Source organism: Protopterus annectens, chromosome 9.part0 (assembly GCF_019279795.1).
Source record: "Protopterus annectens isolate FY-2018-M chromosome 9.part0, PAN1.0, whole genome shotgun sequence".
NCBI classification, from domain to species: Eukaryota; Metazoa; Chordata; order Ceratodontiformes; family Protopteridae; genus Protopterus; species Protopterus annectens.
This window is the reverse complement of record NC_056743.1, coordinates 712,566,918-712,584,235: the sequence shown is the minus strand read 5'-3', so window position 1 is coordinate 712,584,235 and position 17,318 is coordinate 712,566,918. Positions and strand designations below refer to the sequence as shown.

Below are 17,318 nucleotides of genomic sequence, written 5' to 3'. Positions count from 1 at the left end.
CCTCGCTGTCTGCCCTTGAAAATTTTTTGACTGATGGTTACTAGAAGCACCCTCTGTTTCAATGTTCTCAGACCTGTCCCTGTTCGTCATGGGTGCAACAAGGCTTGTCCCTGGTCGTGGTGATGTCAAAATGTTGTTGTCAATATCAGGGTCATTGGTATCATAATCAGGTAGAGTGTCATTGGTGTTACTCATAAAGTTGTTACGGGACTGGGAGGGAGGTGGTTTCAGGTAGGCTGTACCCTCCTCATAGTCCTTGGTTGAATTTTAACAACACCACTGATTTTTTGACATTCACCAGTGTTTACCAAGAGTTGGGTATTAGTTATCTTGATGTACTCTTATCAAAAAACATATTGGGGTAACACTATACAGCTAAAATTTATAGAAAGAGTACATACTCTAACTCACTCTTGCATTTCAACAGTTCCCACCCTTTGCACCAGAAAAAGTCCGTTATTAAAGGACAAGTTGTATGGGCTGCAAGAATGACCACCATGCAAAATGATTTTTTAGTGGAATGTGAAAACCTGTATGATATGTTTTCACACAGAGATTACCCCACTGAATTAATCAACAACATAATAATGGAAGTCCAAGCTGAAAGAGAAAAAGGAATATACAAACCAATTTTGAACAAGGACATCCCATTACTACCAAGGGAGTCAAATCTAGATCTTGACATAACTGTCACTGAACAGACTAATCACACAAACACCTCTAACTATAACACACTTGAGAGCAGAAGTTCAACACAAACAACCAATGGAAACATTAGGTTTGTTTTCACTTTCAATATAAGAGCAAGAGAAGAGGTGGACATATTGAAAAGAAATTGGCACTTGTTCACAACTGATAGAGGCATCACCCAAAAGTTAGGACCATGTTGTCACAAAACATCATAGAAGGTCGAAACAACAACACATGCAGAACAGCAGGTATGTTCCGTTGTGAGATGTGTAATTATTGTAAGTATATGGACATAGGCAGCAAGTTTGTTATCAGAGATGGAAATTATGTTTTGAGAAACAAATTCAACTGTAACTCTAAAGGTGTAGTCTACCTGGCTTTGTCAACTATGCCCAGCCTTCTATGTCGGGAAAACTGACAGAAGGCTTCATGACAGGATCTACGATCACACATATGCAGTCAGTAGACACAAACAAGAGAATGCACTAGCAAAGCACTGTATGGAAAAACCCAACCACTCGTTTAAATTTAAATTATTGAGCAAATACAAGATCAGGACAATTTAATCCATACTATGCTTAGAGGTGGCTCCAGTTCACTAAATTTAGAAAAGATAGAACTTTTATGGCAGTTACGTTTGGATGCATGTCGCCCACCAGGATTGAACGAAGTTTATTCGCTCGCCTGTATACTTAAACTTAATTGGTTACGTTAGGTGTATAATTTTGCACTTAATGCACACAGTCCTCCAATGCGCATATTTTGCATTTGACCAACCAGAAGATAGGTGTCTATTACTTGTTGTGTTTTAATACATTTTAAGGTAGTTTGTTTAGTATTTAATGACATTGTTTTAGTAAGTGTCTAACCCTGTTCTGACAGGACAGGTATTAAATACACACTGTACACACAGTTTAATACAGTGTTGTTGTTTGGGGGGGTAAGTGAAGTTGCTACACAACATGGGCACCCTTTCAATATTTGGACTTATTATACGTCTGGGACATAACTGTAGCCCTGTTCAGTACTTCACACACAGGCACTGACAACACATTCAGCATTAGCATTTGTATGTTTTTATATGTTAATGCTCGTTGATATAACCTCCTCATTTGTAGTAATACACATATACACTTCTCGCTTTTGAGAAGTAGAGTGTAAAATAACTAGAATGCAATGCATGAAACACATTGAACCACTGTGTTTAACTCAAATCACTTGTTAGGTTTTCTTGATTTTTGCATACTGTCTTTCTCTTTAAAAGGTGAAAAGCAAGTCAGCACTGCTCTGATTCTGAAAGAGTTAACTTTAAGTAACATCTGTCATGTGACTACTTGTGCTGCATTTAAATTCCCTTTGACTTACAGAGTGTATTTATCTGAAGAAGTCTGTTTATATTAACAGACGAAAAGAGCTTTACACTTGGATTTGTTGATTCTTGTTTTTTGGCTTATTTTGGACTTTTTTCCATCACAACATTGTTTTTTAAAGGACATTGATTTTATTAAATATTTGTTTGTGGATGCTGGCATTTTTCCTGAGCCGTTTTTCTTGTTTTTCATATCAGTTTTTTATTCTACATACAGAGCATGCCTGCCTTGACACACAGCTGGAGACATTTTTACTCTTTCCATGGACATGGCTGTAGACCTAATGTGCTTCTTATATGCTTGATCAACATCCCCACTCATCAAGCATGATTCATTCTTGTTGCACAAGAGGATAGTTTCAACAGCCATTCCACACCATTAAAAAACAGTTTTCCTGGAAGGCCAAGTCAGTGTGATTTGAATCCCAGCAGTTCTACATTGCATTTGTTGGATGTAGAAGTTGCATGCTTCTTAAAACCTTGAATAGTATGCATTTGTGCTGCTCTGGGGTATCCATATAAAGAACTGAGCTGAGAAATGTGTACTGCCTATGACACCATTACTATTAACAATGATTCAGTGATCACTCTACAGGGTAACAGTTGTTCTGGTTATTGAACAGCCACCCATATCTCATCCATCTAACTAAAAAAATTGATTCCTAGGTACTTAATTGGCTATTGATCTGTGTCAGTCTTTTAGAAGCCTACCTTTACATTCTCATGATTTTATTTAGCCCTTATACTTATGACTTCATAATAAGCACTATATTTACATGTTGCCCTATCCAGGGAGTGACAAGGCTGATAAACCAGGGATTAATTTGCAGTTACCATCCCTTCCTCCAGATTAAGTTTGAATAGTGTAAAAAAGTACTTTGCTTAAGGTGGAGAGGTATTCTGTGTGATAAATATCCATGCATTTAACGTGTTTAACGTGTTCTATTTAACATACAAAAGGGATTTCCATCCCTTGAACAGGTGTTTATGCCCTGATTGTGCTTTTGAACATGCAATAGTTCTGAAAGGATATGGCCTATTGGACTCTGTACATGACGCAGAGATTGCTTCTACATAGCCTGTGTGAACATTTTTTTTTTTTTTTTTTAATCATTTCAGTCATTCATTTTCTTAGCAAGAAAACATTGTAGGCATTTGAGCCAAGTCGAATGCTCAGACAGGTATGTAACAATAGGGACTTTATACTCAATGATCAGACTGATGAGGTTGGAATACAGTGGGATGAGCACATTCCTGGACCTTCTGAGGTTTTCAATAGGATCCTACTTAATTGACCTTTTCTTTCAAGCATATAACATTTTAAGAAAGCCAGCTTGAATCCCTGGTGGCCCTGCTGTCTGCCCCCTGTTATGCCTTCTGCACACTGTCAGTCCAGAGCATTCTTGTTGTTACGGTGGTAGAGCTTTGCAAAATAGATCACACCATTCCTAATTATATCTCTCATAATGCTTTTGCAGCTGATTTCAGCTGGGTTTTTTGACATCTGAAATATTTTCTTATATCAGAGGCATAACATTTCTAAATAATAACCTAAATATTCCTCCTCATTCAGCATTATACGTGACCAAAGGACTAAAAAAAATCCAGTAGACAATGTACAAATTACTGTGCATAGGATCTTCATAACCTTTTTCAAAAAGACTTAACAGATCAGATACGTAGCTTCACTGTTTAACAATAAGGAGTAACATATTTCTGACCTGATTGCTCTTTTCGATGTCAGATTGTTGTTTCGTGATCTGATAAAACCAGGTTCATTGTAATGTAATAGGTAGTTACCACTGAATTATTTGTATCAATAATATTTGCACATCAAAGCAGCTACATATGTTTATCTTATCTCTCTTGTGTTCAATAATATCTAGCAATACATATACGATTTAGACCCCACCATTAATGTATGCATGGTGTAACCTGCTTTTTGGATTAATTTGCAGTACACGTGTTTGCAACACCAAAATATGAAAATATGGAATTACTGCATAAGCTATATATCATTATGAAATTTTACTTTTCTCTCTCAATCACTGCAGCCTAAACTCAGGGATACATGTCTATTCTGCTGAGTGATGCTTTTGGCAGCAATCACATCATTGGCACTGTTATGACAACCTCTTCAGGTTTTTTGCATTGTCACTAGCTTATCAATTTCAACAGGTTACAGTTTTCTGTTCCTCTGCAATATTATTTCACATTTTGGGATTATATACAGTAGATATAAAAAGTTTACACACATGTTAAAATGCCAGTTTTTTGTGATACAAAATAACTAGAACACAATAAATCATTTCAAAACTTTTCTCACCTTTAATGTGACCTATAACCTGTACAATTCAATTGAAAAACAAACAAATCTGTTAGGGGGAAAATATAAAAAATAAAAAACATACAATACACTGGTTGCATAGGTGTGCATGCCCTTAAACTAATACTTTATTGAAACATTTTATTTATTTATTTACAACATTCAGTCTTCTTGGGTACACACCTGCCATCAATTAAAAAGACTCTAATTAACCCCAAATAAAGTTCAGCTGTCCTAGTAGGATTTTCCTGACATTTACTCAATTGTCTGCTATAGGAAAAAGCCATGGTTCACAGAGAGCTTACAAAGCATCAAAGGGGTCTCATTGTTGAAAGGTATCAGTCAGGATAAGGGTACAAAAAATTTCCACAGCATTGGATATACCATGGAACACAGTGAAGACAGTCATCAAAAAGTGGAGAAAATATGAGACAACAGTGATGTTGCAAAGAACTGAACGTCCCTCCAAAACTGTTGAAAATAAGATGAAAACTGGTCAGGGAGACTGTCAAAAGACCTACAGCAACACTGAAGGAGCTGCAGGAATTTCTGGTGAGTACTGGTTGTGTGCTACATGTGATAATCTCCCATATTCTCCATATGTCTGGGCTGTGAGGTAGGGTTGCAAGATGGAAGCCTTTTCTCACAGAGAAAAACATCCAGGCCCAGCTAAAATTTGCAAAACATTCCATAAGGTCTCACAAAAGCATGTGGGAAAATGTGTTATGATCTGATGAGACCAAGGTTGAACTTTTTGGCCACAATTCCAAAAGGCATGTTTGACGGAGAAACAACACTTTGCATCACCAAAAGAACACCATCCCCACGGTTAAGCATGGTGGTGGCAGTATCATGCTTTTGAAATGCTTTTCTTCAGCTGGAACTGGGGCTTTAGTCAAGGTGGAGGGAATTATGAACAGTTCCAAATACCAGTCACTTTTGACCCAAAACCTTCAGGCTTCTGCTAGAAAGATGAAGAGGAATTTTACCTTTCAACAAAACAATGACCCCCAAGCATACATCCAAATCAACAAAAGAATGGCTTCACCAGAAGAAAATTAAAGTTTTGGAATGGACCAGCCAGAGCCCAGACCTAAATCCAATAGAAAATCTGTGGGGTGACCTGAAGAGGGCTGTGCACAAGAGATTCCCTTGCAATCTGACAGATTTGGAGTGCTTTTGCAAGGAAGAGGAGGCAAATATTGCCAAGTCAAGATGTGCCATGCTGATAGACTCCTACCCAGGAAGACTGAATGTTGTAATTAAATCAAAAGGTGCTTCAACAAAGTATTAGTTTAAGGGTGTGCGCACACATGCAACCGCTTATTGTATGTTTTTTATTTTTTTATATTTTTTCGCCTAACGGATTTGTTTTTCAATTGAATTGTACAGGTTATAGGTCACATTAAAGGTGGGAAAAGTTTGAAATGATTTTTTTTTTATATCACAAAAACCTAGCATTTTAACAGGGGTGTGTAAACTTTTTATATCCACTGTATGTATGTGTGTGTGTGTGTGTATATATATATATATATATATATATATATATATATATATATATATATGTGTGTGTGTGTGTGTGTGTGTGTAGATATATATATATATATATATATATATATATATATATATATATGTATATAAGATCCGTACGGATCCCTGAATGCCAACATCACCGAAACAGATTCAGCCAGGCATACTTGCATGAAAGTTCTTTTCACCGAAGAAGCACTTTTGCGTAATTATGCCTGTTGCGGAGATCGCACTACAGTGGGGATAAGGGAAAATTACCTTTTCCCCACTGTAGTGCGACCTCGGAGTAAGAATATTAAAGTAGGGGGGTGTGGGGGGCACAGGGGAGCTTGCCCCCTCTGCAAAAACTTAAATGTAGTGTATTTTTTAAACACACTTTAACAAAAGCGCTTTTTTGGTGAAAGCACTTTCGTTAAAGTGTGTTCGGTGATTGTGGATTCGGACTGTTGAACTTTCGTTCAATAGTCCTAGATCCATGGATATATATATATATATATATATATATATATATATATATATATATATATTTATATGTATTTATAAAAATCAACTTTTCAAAGCTATGTTAAACTAACAGATTTTTCTAGTTTAAAGTGTATTTAGATATATATATATATATATATATATATATATATATATATATATATGAATACATTTCCGGATAATTCAATATAAAACCCATTCTCATCTATTTGTTCTTCATCCACATCACCATACATTACCACAGCAGGAAGGGTGCACCAAATTAATACTTTTTCACTTTAATCTGCTCATCTGTTAAATGTTCATGGCCACCTGTGCTGTTTCAGTAAAACATTCTTTATTGCCTTTCATTTGTTTTAGAATTTTGTTTTTTCACCACTATAAATATATGCAGTTAACCTTTAAATATAACTACTTTGCCCATAAATGTTGTTTCTTATACAGTCATCATTAGATCACTGATACAAGTAGCCTAAGGTATTTGGGTTATAAGCTCACTTGAATATGTCCACCAGTGAGCTTTCAGAGCTTTTGCACACACCCCTAGCTGCCAAGACTCAAACTGAGCCACATAAAATGTCAGTCTGGATGTGAAAAGATTAAGAGCTTTCTTCCCACTGAAATGGAACTGATGGTCTGCCGATGATCCTTCAAGGTTGGGCAGATAATAAACCTTCTGGGGAAAACTATTAATGGCTTCATTTTCTGAGGAAAAACTCTTATTTTTCTGTGAAAGAAGTATAATTTTGCTATTCAAAATGTTTATGGATTGTCATAAATTGAAGGGAAATGTTTATCAATACATACTTGTATGACAAAACTGTGTAAAATGTTTTCTTCCTAATTTTTGTATCTCACCTAGAGTTAATGTTAGAGTCTTAGAGGCAGGACACTGCTTTTGGAGGCTGTCCATTATTTACACCAAATTTTCTATCAGGTTTACTGAGTCTCACAGGTCCACTATCTATCCTTCAATTAGTCTCTCAGACTTCACTATCTATCCTTCAGTTAGTCTCTCAGACTTCACTATCTATCCTTCAGTTAGTCTCTCAGACTTCACTATCTATCCTTCAGTTACTGGTCTCTCCGTTGTTTCCCTTTTCTTGTCTTTAAGAAGAAGATGAAAAAGAAGAAAACTGCTAGAGATTGCTTGGGTGTCACACCCCTTCTCTCACTGCATCAGCACCAGCAGGTGGCTCTACTGTGCCTGGACTTGGATCCTTGGACTGTATGTCCATATGTCATGGTCCATTTGTTGTAGCTCCTTGGGAAACCATTAAGGACAAAGTGTTAGACACATCCCCTGTGTCTGTATGGTTGCTCTCACCGGCAAGGGAGAACCACTGTGTATCCCAGGCTGGTATATGCCGAATGTTGTCCTGAATAGCATGTAAAATAACCTCTCAGGCCCACTAAAATCTCTTATTTAACATAACCTCTAAATAAGCTTTGTGTCAAATGAATGCAGGACTGTGTAACTGTTGCCCATCTTCCACGGAACCAGTGAACTATAGACCCATACATCTGACTAGTCTCACCTGCAAGGCCATGGAAAGAGAATTATGATGGGTCTGATAAGCAATGACATAGGAAACCTACAGACACTGGACTCTACCCAGTTCTATTTTGTCACTTAACCTGGTGGGCTTTTCTAGAAGGTCAGTAAAGTTATGGGTGAGTGCAAAACAGTGCACACTGCCTACCTTGGCCTGGAAAATGTATTCAGCATAATACCTCATTCAGGCATTGTAGATAACTTTGCAAAATTATGCAAAAACCCACGTCACCCAATGGATAAACAGATGGCTCACTGATGGGACAAAAGTATTTAAGACAGGGAAATTCACCTTCACAAAGATCCCAGTCACTATAAGAGTCCCACTGGGTTTGCTTATGGGGCCTTTTCTTTTTGGCATCTACATCTTTGAATTCAAGGCAAATATCAAAGGCTTCACCTCTGGCTGATCAAGTTTGCACATGATTGCATACCAGACAGTGTCACTGAATTCCCTAAAGACATGGATACCACTCATGAGGGCCTAATACAGACAAACAACCAGTACCAGAGCTTTGGACTATAACTCTGTGTGAAAAAATACATAATAGTACCCTTTGGAAAGACAGGGACCACTCAAAAGTACTGTACTGATAAAGAATCCTAAAAGTGGAATCAGTGGTCAGGTATCTATAAAAGCATATTGACAGTAACCTGACCATATCTGTGCTGAGAAAATTATTTTGTGTTATGCAACTTATAAGTAAGGGCATGGCATTCAAGTCCGAGTCGGTCACTATTCCACTGTACTTGGCTCTCATTAGATCAGTCATTGAGTACAACATGCCATTTGGCATGTGGCTGACCAAGCACTTGAAACAGCTTATGAAAATACAGAGGTTCCTCACAAATAGAATAGAGATTAAATAACAAGACCAGTGTAGACCATCTCAAAGCTCTCTCCCCTGTACTTGGTCTTCTACGGACTACCATCTATATTCTAGCATACAAGGTACATCTGCAAAACAAATGGTATTAGAAGCAACCTTTCTAAGAACCTAAACAATCATCTGCAACATAAACAGAACATGTTGGAGGGACAGGTATATGTCTTAAAGGTTACCCCTTCTCTGGAACAAGCTTCCCAGTCATGTGAAGCAAAGCTCATCTCTAATGATATTCAAATGTAACTTGGACCAATGGATGCAAAATCACAAATTAACCCCTGGCTTTATTCCTGTGTGTCTAACTGACTAGGGCAGCCAGTGAGCGATTGATGTGTACAAGCCTGTATCATGACCATAAAATGAATTGGGATATTGGCACATCAATTTTTTTGGTTAATCTGGGGTAAGCTTGGCTAGGCTTAAAATGGCTCTTTGGTTAATTGCCAAGTAACCATCAGTGAAGCTATAATTACTTACTGCAGATTTTAAGGAATTCACATCTTTCCATATTTGGATGTTATTGTTGTGTCTTTCGGCTTTTCACGGTTAAGGGTCGCCACAGCGGAACTCCGGTCCGCTAATGATTGGCAGTAGATTTTTACGTGCCGAGTTGCCAGCCCTGACGCACAACCTTCAATGAAGGTATGCCCATTCATGCATGTCTCCATACAGAAGACGCTTTAGCTGAGAATCGAACAGGACAACATCTTACTGTGAGGCGACAACGCTACTGCAGCACCACCACTCTTTTCAATTGTCATAACTCACAGACAAGTGTCATGAAACTCCTGCTCAGTCTGGGGTTTCAAGTGAACTTACAAAAATATTTTGTCATTCCTTCACACAAAATAGTTTTTTTTCTGGATGCTTCCTAGGAAGGACCTTTATTTCACTACACAAAGAAGAACAGTATGATGAAATCTTCCTGAGCTTTCTCAACCAGTCTCTGGTATCTGCCAAGGAATTTCTCAGCATTCTGTTTTTTCTAACTCCTGTGATTCCCTTAGACAGACTCCATATGTAAAAAGTCAGTGGTACTTCACGTTAGTCTCGCCTTAGCCTTAGCATCAGCACCAGCACCATTTATCTTTTCATATTCGGTCATTGTGGTAGATGAACCAGTTCTATCCCTCAGCCCATACCTTTCCATTTTCCTTTGACCTAATTTTCAGTCTGTTACAACAGTTGCTTCAAATTCTTACCTCAACGTCAGTGTTGACCTACTGTGCATCTAATGTCCTGATGCACTTTACGCTGCTGCTTGCTGCAGCTGATTGGATTCATTTTACTTTTTCTGATATGATTTGAATTGACTCTTGAATCTGGATCACTGTTTACTTGACATTACAACAATCCTGTCACAACAGCAGCACTTACAGCATTTGTGTCACTATTGAGCAAGTAAGTTTTTGTTGTTAGTTTGATAAAATAACTACACTTCTGAATTTGTTTATGCAAAAAAAAAAAATTTGTGGTCCAAAAATCCCGCTGGAGCTGTACAAAGTGAGTAATGACATTCAATGTACAATAAGCATTTGGCTTTCCACCATCAAATGTACGATCAGATGTTGTTGAATGCGAGTAATTTGAGAACTTCTACATACATTATAACAAAAGCTCATCATTGTATATTTTGATTTTATGTTTATTATATTTTTTCTAGGAGTAAAATTTAAAACTAATTCACATTTGAATGTGAATATCTTGCTGGTAGAGATTGCTACTTAGAATTAGCAGTGACTGTATAATTATGCACAATGAAACAGCTATTTGTACTACAGAGCCGAGCTTTGGGAGTGCAATAGAAATTAAAATATGAAAAAGATAGAAACATGATTGAATATAATAGAATACTAAATTGTTCCACTGTACAGCTTAAATTTTATTTTTATTTTATGTTACTTAAAATGATAACTGCAATTTTTGAAACACTATAGCAGTATTGTAATATTATTTTCTCCTTTGTTATTGCCAACAGGCTCAGCAGTTAACTGATCTGGAGCACAAATTGCTATCAGCAAAACAGGACCTGGAACGAGCTGCCATTGATAATGTAAGGACTATTTTTGACCTTCAAAATAAATAATTTAATAGCATATAATATTAAGTTTATTAAAGCAAACAATAACATTATATGAGGTTAACAGAATGTTTGACAATTGTCCACAGTCATTCCTGTTTTTTTTTCAAATAAATCATTTAAGTCCAATGCGTCTCCTGATGTGTAGTAATGTTGGGGTATCATGCTTCATTATTTTCACACAGAGGTCAAAAATGATCTTTGCTTCCTACAAATACTTATCTAAACTCTACACAGCAAAGTAGCATTTTGGAATATTTTCAACATATCCTGGTAAGACTAGATTTTTATGGTTTAGTAGCAGAAATGCAGACATTGTAGTGGTACACATAAGGTGCACACAGGAATAGAGATTACAGTACATCTGCAGAGGAATGAAGACTACCTAATGGCATGTCTGTTGAACAATAGCCAGCATTATGCACATAGCAATTTATTGATGGACATTGTACTGTCTTTTATCTGAAACTCCAAACAGAAATCAGATTATTACCTAGATATCAGAATTCAAACTCCTGGCAGTCAGCTTGCTATAGTAAGGCAACAAATAGCTGAACTGTGTCATTAAGAAATTTGATAGCTATAGCTCTACCATTACCCTTGTAAACTGTAGATATATTGACTCATACACTCTCACCAAACTTTTATTTTCAATTACAGACTTGGTATTTCTTTTAAGTTTGCAGTGTAGATTTGAATAGCTCATATAACCTGAAGCCTTACAAGATACTTACACAGACTATTTGCCTTTATTATCTGAACATTTCTCCTTCATCCATTTTTTTTTAATTATATGACATTTAGCTAGCAAGAAAAAAAGCAACTGCTACTATAACATTTTGATTGAGTGTATTCCTTTGTTTCATATTCACAGTACATTTATACCATGTTGTAGCCTTTTATTATTACCCCTTGTTGGAAAAGCCTAGTGCTCAAGATGCCTTAGATTGTTTTGACAATTGGGCATCCTTATGGTGTATGTTTATTGTCTGTGGTAGACAACGTGTTTGTAGTGCTGGTATGGGATTCCTGAAAGCCAAACAACACTATTTTGATTTGTGAGTAATGGCAATTGTGGTTTGTCATGTACTGTGTACACTGGACTATTAGACAAGAAGATACATGATAGCCTTGGAGAGGAACTATACAGACAGCTTCTTGATTTCAGTGGTGGCTTTGCTTTCTTACCAAAGTTCTTGAATACCAATGGTGAAATCCCATTCAAGTGTATTTGGTGGAAAGCAAGGGACGGGAAGCCCAATTTTTTGCTCGCCCCATAACAGGATTGTCTTCCCATAGTAGATGATCTCATCTTGCCCATGTGTATTTTTTTGCCAACATGCACTAGAAGGAAAACTGCCTTCTCCCAACCACTATTGCTGTTCTTCACATGCTAAATAAAATAGTTTATCTACAAATGATTACAATTATTGGACTATGTGTCATTCATTGATTAAAAAAAGTGGGATAGATATCATCTAATGATTAAGGTAGTGGGCTGTGTGAAATGTCTTTGGCTGAATTAAGAGATGTTACTGAAGTACTTTATAAATTAATATGGCTGTATAGTCAGCTGGTGTTAACTCATTTAGTCTTTTTTTAACTTTTGCATTACTGTTACAGTTTTTTTACATAAATATGTGAGCACTGTTTTTAATTGGCTTGTTTTTTGATGAACTATCCTTAGCACAGTTAAAGGCTATACTAGCTTACTCAGTGAGTGTGATTCTCTTGTATACTTTGGGATGTGTTCTCTTGTATACTTTGGGATGTGATTGCATGCTGATTAATTAATTACTAGGAATATGAGGCTGATATATAACTCTGCCCCTGCCATTTTTCTGTTATTGCAACCTGTCTGTGCATTGACAGGATCATTGATCTCAACTCCAGTAGGGTGTATAATCTCTTCATTCTGTACTGTTAGTGCAAACAGGACAATGTTTTTATAGGAACTGTAAAAGTATACTTAAAAATATTCTGCAGACTTTCTAATATTTGTTTACAACAGTGTCATATCTTATTTTGTGATACTCATAGTTATATATGTAATTGTCAGTATTCATTATTATGACCTAATAACATGTCATAAATACTTAACATTGTCTGTGTGTCTACTGAGAACCATTTAAAATGCAATCAGATTATAGGCCTTTTGAAGCTGTATGGGTAATTTTTTTCCAAAGTTTATTGAAACAAATCTGAAATGTATTTTTCTTGCTGTGTTGTACTCATAGTACCATATCATTCTTGAGTTTCAACTGACAAATTTATCAGTTTCTAACTTGTTGAAACAAACATGTTAATAATTGTGGTAATCTGAAGAAAGTAGCTAAAAGCATTATAGAGGACAACCCTTTTCATCCCCTGCTTAGTGGGCCTTCCATTCCTCACAGTCTTTCATACATGTGTACATTATCTCTCTCGATTGATGGCCTTGATTAGTAAGGGAAAAACATACTTCAGTGATTTCACACTTAGCAAACACTAGTTATACATTTGAAGAATCAGGAAATAACCGTTTTACCTTGATGAATTGAAAGTTGATAAGAAATTCATTGCTGCAAAGCCGTGGTCCTGTACAAAAGCTGTCTATGATCCAAGTGTTGTATTGCTCATACATGGGAATATAGTTCCAAATTATAAAGCTTCCTGCTTACTAGGTCAAATGAATAAACAAGTAAGACCTCTTAGATGAAGGTTGGATAACCAAAAACTAAATATCAAATAAATTAAAATAAAACCAAACCACCACGGCAGAATGAAATATAAGTATTTAATCAGTAAGCACTTTTGCAGAACACCCACTTCATCAGACCATAAAATCAATTATGAACACACAGATATAAAAAGTAGTGTCAATTAAACAGACCTTGCATCTAAAATAGTAAAATATTGCAATCAATTAATCTAAGAGCCTTGAGAGCCTGTTTTCAAGGTGTATTACCATTTAAACCTGGTGATCTATGAGCTCTCAAGGCTATTATCCATTTAAGTTCAGCCATTTCTACCTTATTGGCTAGGTCACCTATGCATATATCATCATAAACTATTTTCAATACTAAAAATAAAAAATAATGATCACTATAAACAGCAGTATATTGTGCTAATGTATTAGAGGTATTGCCTCTATGAATATCTGTAAGATTATGTAAAATAATTAATTTTATGGCCTGATGAAGCTGGTGTTCTCCTGCAAAAATGCCTACTAATTAAATTTATATTAAATAATAGGTCTACACAAGAAGGAAAACTTATTTTCTTTTATCTGTTACAGACTTTTGGAGAAGGTGTGCTACTATATAAAACATTTTCTTATACACTATTTGCAAGATTGACCTTTATACCGGAGGACAAGTAGTACTTATATTTATTTCAGATAACAGATTTTGTTCTGAAGTGTTTCAGCTATTGTATTTAGAGCTTTGGAGCTTTTGCATTCTGGGGGACCACAGTGAACACATTTTAAGTAGAAATCAGAAGAAATGAAATTAAAAAGACTAAAAAGAAGTAAAATTTGAAAATAACATTATATCAAGCTCAAAAGATCTTGGTCAGGCAAACTTTTTTTTTGTGGGCCTATATAATTGCCTTCTGTATTCCCATAAAATAATGATGTTTGAAAAAAGGGGTGTATGAATTAAAAGAAAAGATGTAAATAACTCCTTAATAAAATTACTGCACACTAGATAATAACACAATATAAATTTGTAAAAAAATAGTCAAGCCAGAGTGGTAAATGTTATACTTATAAACTTGTCTTGCTAACTTAATATCAAATTTTACATTATACACACAAAAATGCAAAAATACAGAATTCTGTACTGATGTACAGTTTGATATGTTTAATAAGAGAATATGTAGTTGAAGTGAATTGTCTAAGCTGCCTGGAAAAAAATAAATAATTAATAACTGTAATAACATCATTATATTGTGTTGTGACAACCATTTCTTATCAAAGAATAAAGTGCGGTTTGAGTGCGCTGTTTTCAGCTTTCTTTGGTTAACATCCTTATATTATTAACAAAAGTTGGTTTAAAAATTTCAAACAAGCGACAGAGATAACCAAACCACACACACACACACATATATATATATATATATATATATATATATATGTGTGTGTGTGGTTTGGTTATCTCTGTCACATGTTTGAATGTTCTTTTTTTTTTTAGTTTCATAAGTATTTATTTTCTTTTTATAATGCCTTTTTGTTATTTGTGTTTGATGCAAAACATGACAGCATATTGCTCCAGCAATAATAAAAAAAAAAAAAAAAAAAAAAAAAAAGAGGAAAAATATCAGTTCACAGGTATTAAGATTATTTGCAAAAAAACTAGCATGCAGTGAGTTATCAAATGAGTGATTCTTCTACTTGCTTTAGTTCTCTAAATACAAAAATAACTTGCAGTGTTCTGATATTGTTATACAGAAGTGAGCAGGGCTGTACAGAATCCAGAGTATTGAAACAAGAAACTATATAATACAGTTTCTATGAATAAAAATGCAAATTCATAAACTCATCTCATCTTCTCTATATAACAGAAAACAAGTAGTGTGACTGAACAAAAAAGTTTGGAAATATATCCAAATAATCAGTATTCCTTACACAAAGCATGAACCTACTAATGCCACCTAGCATTGACGAGAATGAAGCGTTGTCGTATTAGAGGTTGAAAAATGATGGCCTGTTACAATTTTTAAACCCTCAAACTTAAATTAATCAACAATGTGATCATGAAAATAACTTGGGTCCTGATTCCAAAAGACTTGCTCAAAGTGTATGTGACCACTTACACTGACAGCAGGTGTTTTGGAATCTGGTCCCCATAGCAAGCCTGTTTATAGTAAATCACTTAGACCAGGTGTTTTGGAATCTCATCCCCATAGTAAGCCTGTGTATAGTAAGTCACTTACACTGACAGCAGGTCTTTCAGAATCAGGGCAGAAAGCAACTGTCATGGAATCTGGCCCCTGGTGTCAGAAGTAAGTTAAATAACCAGGTTTTCAAGCCCATTCTGTGTGCTGCTTTTCTGACCAAGTTATTAGTGGTCAGTTATGGTATAAATATTTTAATTGCTGTGTGTGTATGTCCACTTATAGGTAAGAGTATAAAATAAATGTAATGTATGCCCATTGAAGAATCAATTATAAAATATTACATTAAGGTAATTATGTGACTAAATGACAAACATTATAATGAGAAAATAATGGCTGTTCCAGGTTTTCAGATAAAGTTTCCAGCACCTGTGGATGGTAGCAGACTAGGGAAAATAAATATAAAAAGTGACCTAGCAAAAGATATGCAGGACAAAATTGTTATAGAGAAATGATTGTTGGCACTGAGTAATTGTGGTATTATATGATAGGCAGTTGAAAGTAAAGTTAAAGAGAATTGCTGTTTCCTTTCTTTAATGCCATATTCTACACAGTCAGAAAAAATATTTAAATGAAGAATGACATTTCCAATTAAAAATGGGAAAAATAGAGACATGAATATAAAGGACTGCTATCTAAATTTCAGACCTGGCTGGAAATCCAATGGTTAATATAACACTGTGTTCTTTCATTTTTTTTGCTTAACGTGGGACTGGAAAAGAAAGGTAAAGCCAGCCAATGAATTTAGATGTTGGACACACAGTGAAGTATGAGAGAAGACAAAAGCAGGAAACGTGTTCCTAACTGGGGTGGATAAGTATGGGTCCCTGGGGCTTAAGTGGAACAAAGGGGCATATAATGTATGTGGTACTGAAAACAAAAATCTAAAGGTGCATTTTGTTTGTTTTTTGCTTATAAAGTGGTTTGCATATTATACATACAGCATTTTTTCACTTGGTGAAAAATAAGCAAATGATCTAGTCTATCTTTGTGCAAATAGATTTAAGCACACCACTAACCTGTATTTCTAATACTTCATGAGTTTAATTAACAACTGGCTCCATTATCTTAGAAAGTCTGAATCCCTCATCATAGCAAGTCATGCCCAGTAAGGCATCAAGGTCAAGAAAATAAACATAAATGACTTTGTCTTTGTGGTTTGTATTCTTTTCTTTAGTTATGGAAAGAAGAGAAATAGAGGGTGACATGAGGCATGCATACTGTTCGTCATTTATGGTAGCCTGTGTTTTCTTTTTCAGTAGTAGATCACTTCTGTGAGGCACATCATCAGCTCTAAAATTCACAATTGCTAGTCTGCACAGACAGTACCCCTCACTGGGACCACAACATGTCAGACCTGTCACAGTAGTTAATGACAAAACAACTTGGATGAGTGAAGCACAGAGCAAGCAAGAAGTTCATTCTGCAGATGAACTCAAAGATCCATCAGGGCTGCTTTTGTTTGTGTCTGTGAGCATCTAGGAGTTATTTTTATATTTTTGTACACACACACACACACA

General features: G+C 35.7%; 1 protein-coding gene across 1 annotated transcript in view; it reads left to right on the top strand.

The window, feature by feature from the left end:
* The window catches only part of LUZP2 (leucine zipper protein 2), a 4,367,081-nt gene that overhangs the window by 3,038,201 nt on the left and 1,311,562 nt on the right, over nt 1-17,318 (top strand). Inside the window, exon 8 of the mRNA XM_044083339.1 lies at nt 10,819-10,893. Coding sequence (XP_043939274.1) covers nt 10,819-10,893 — 75 coding nt within the window. The remainder of the gene's footprint in view (nt 1-10,818; nt 10,894-17,318) is intronic.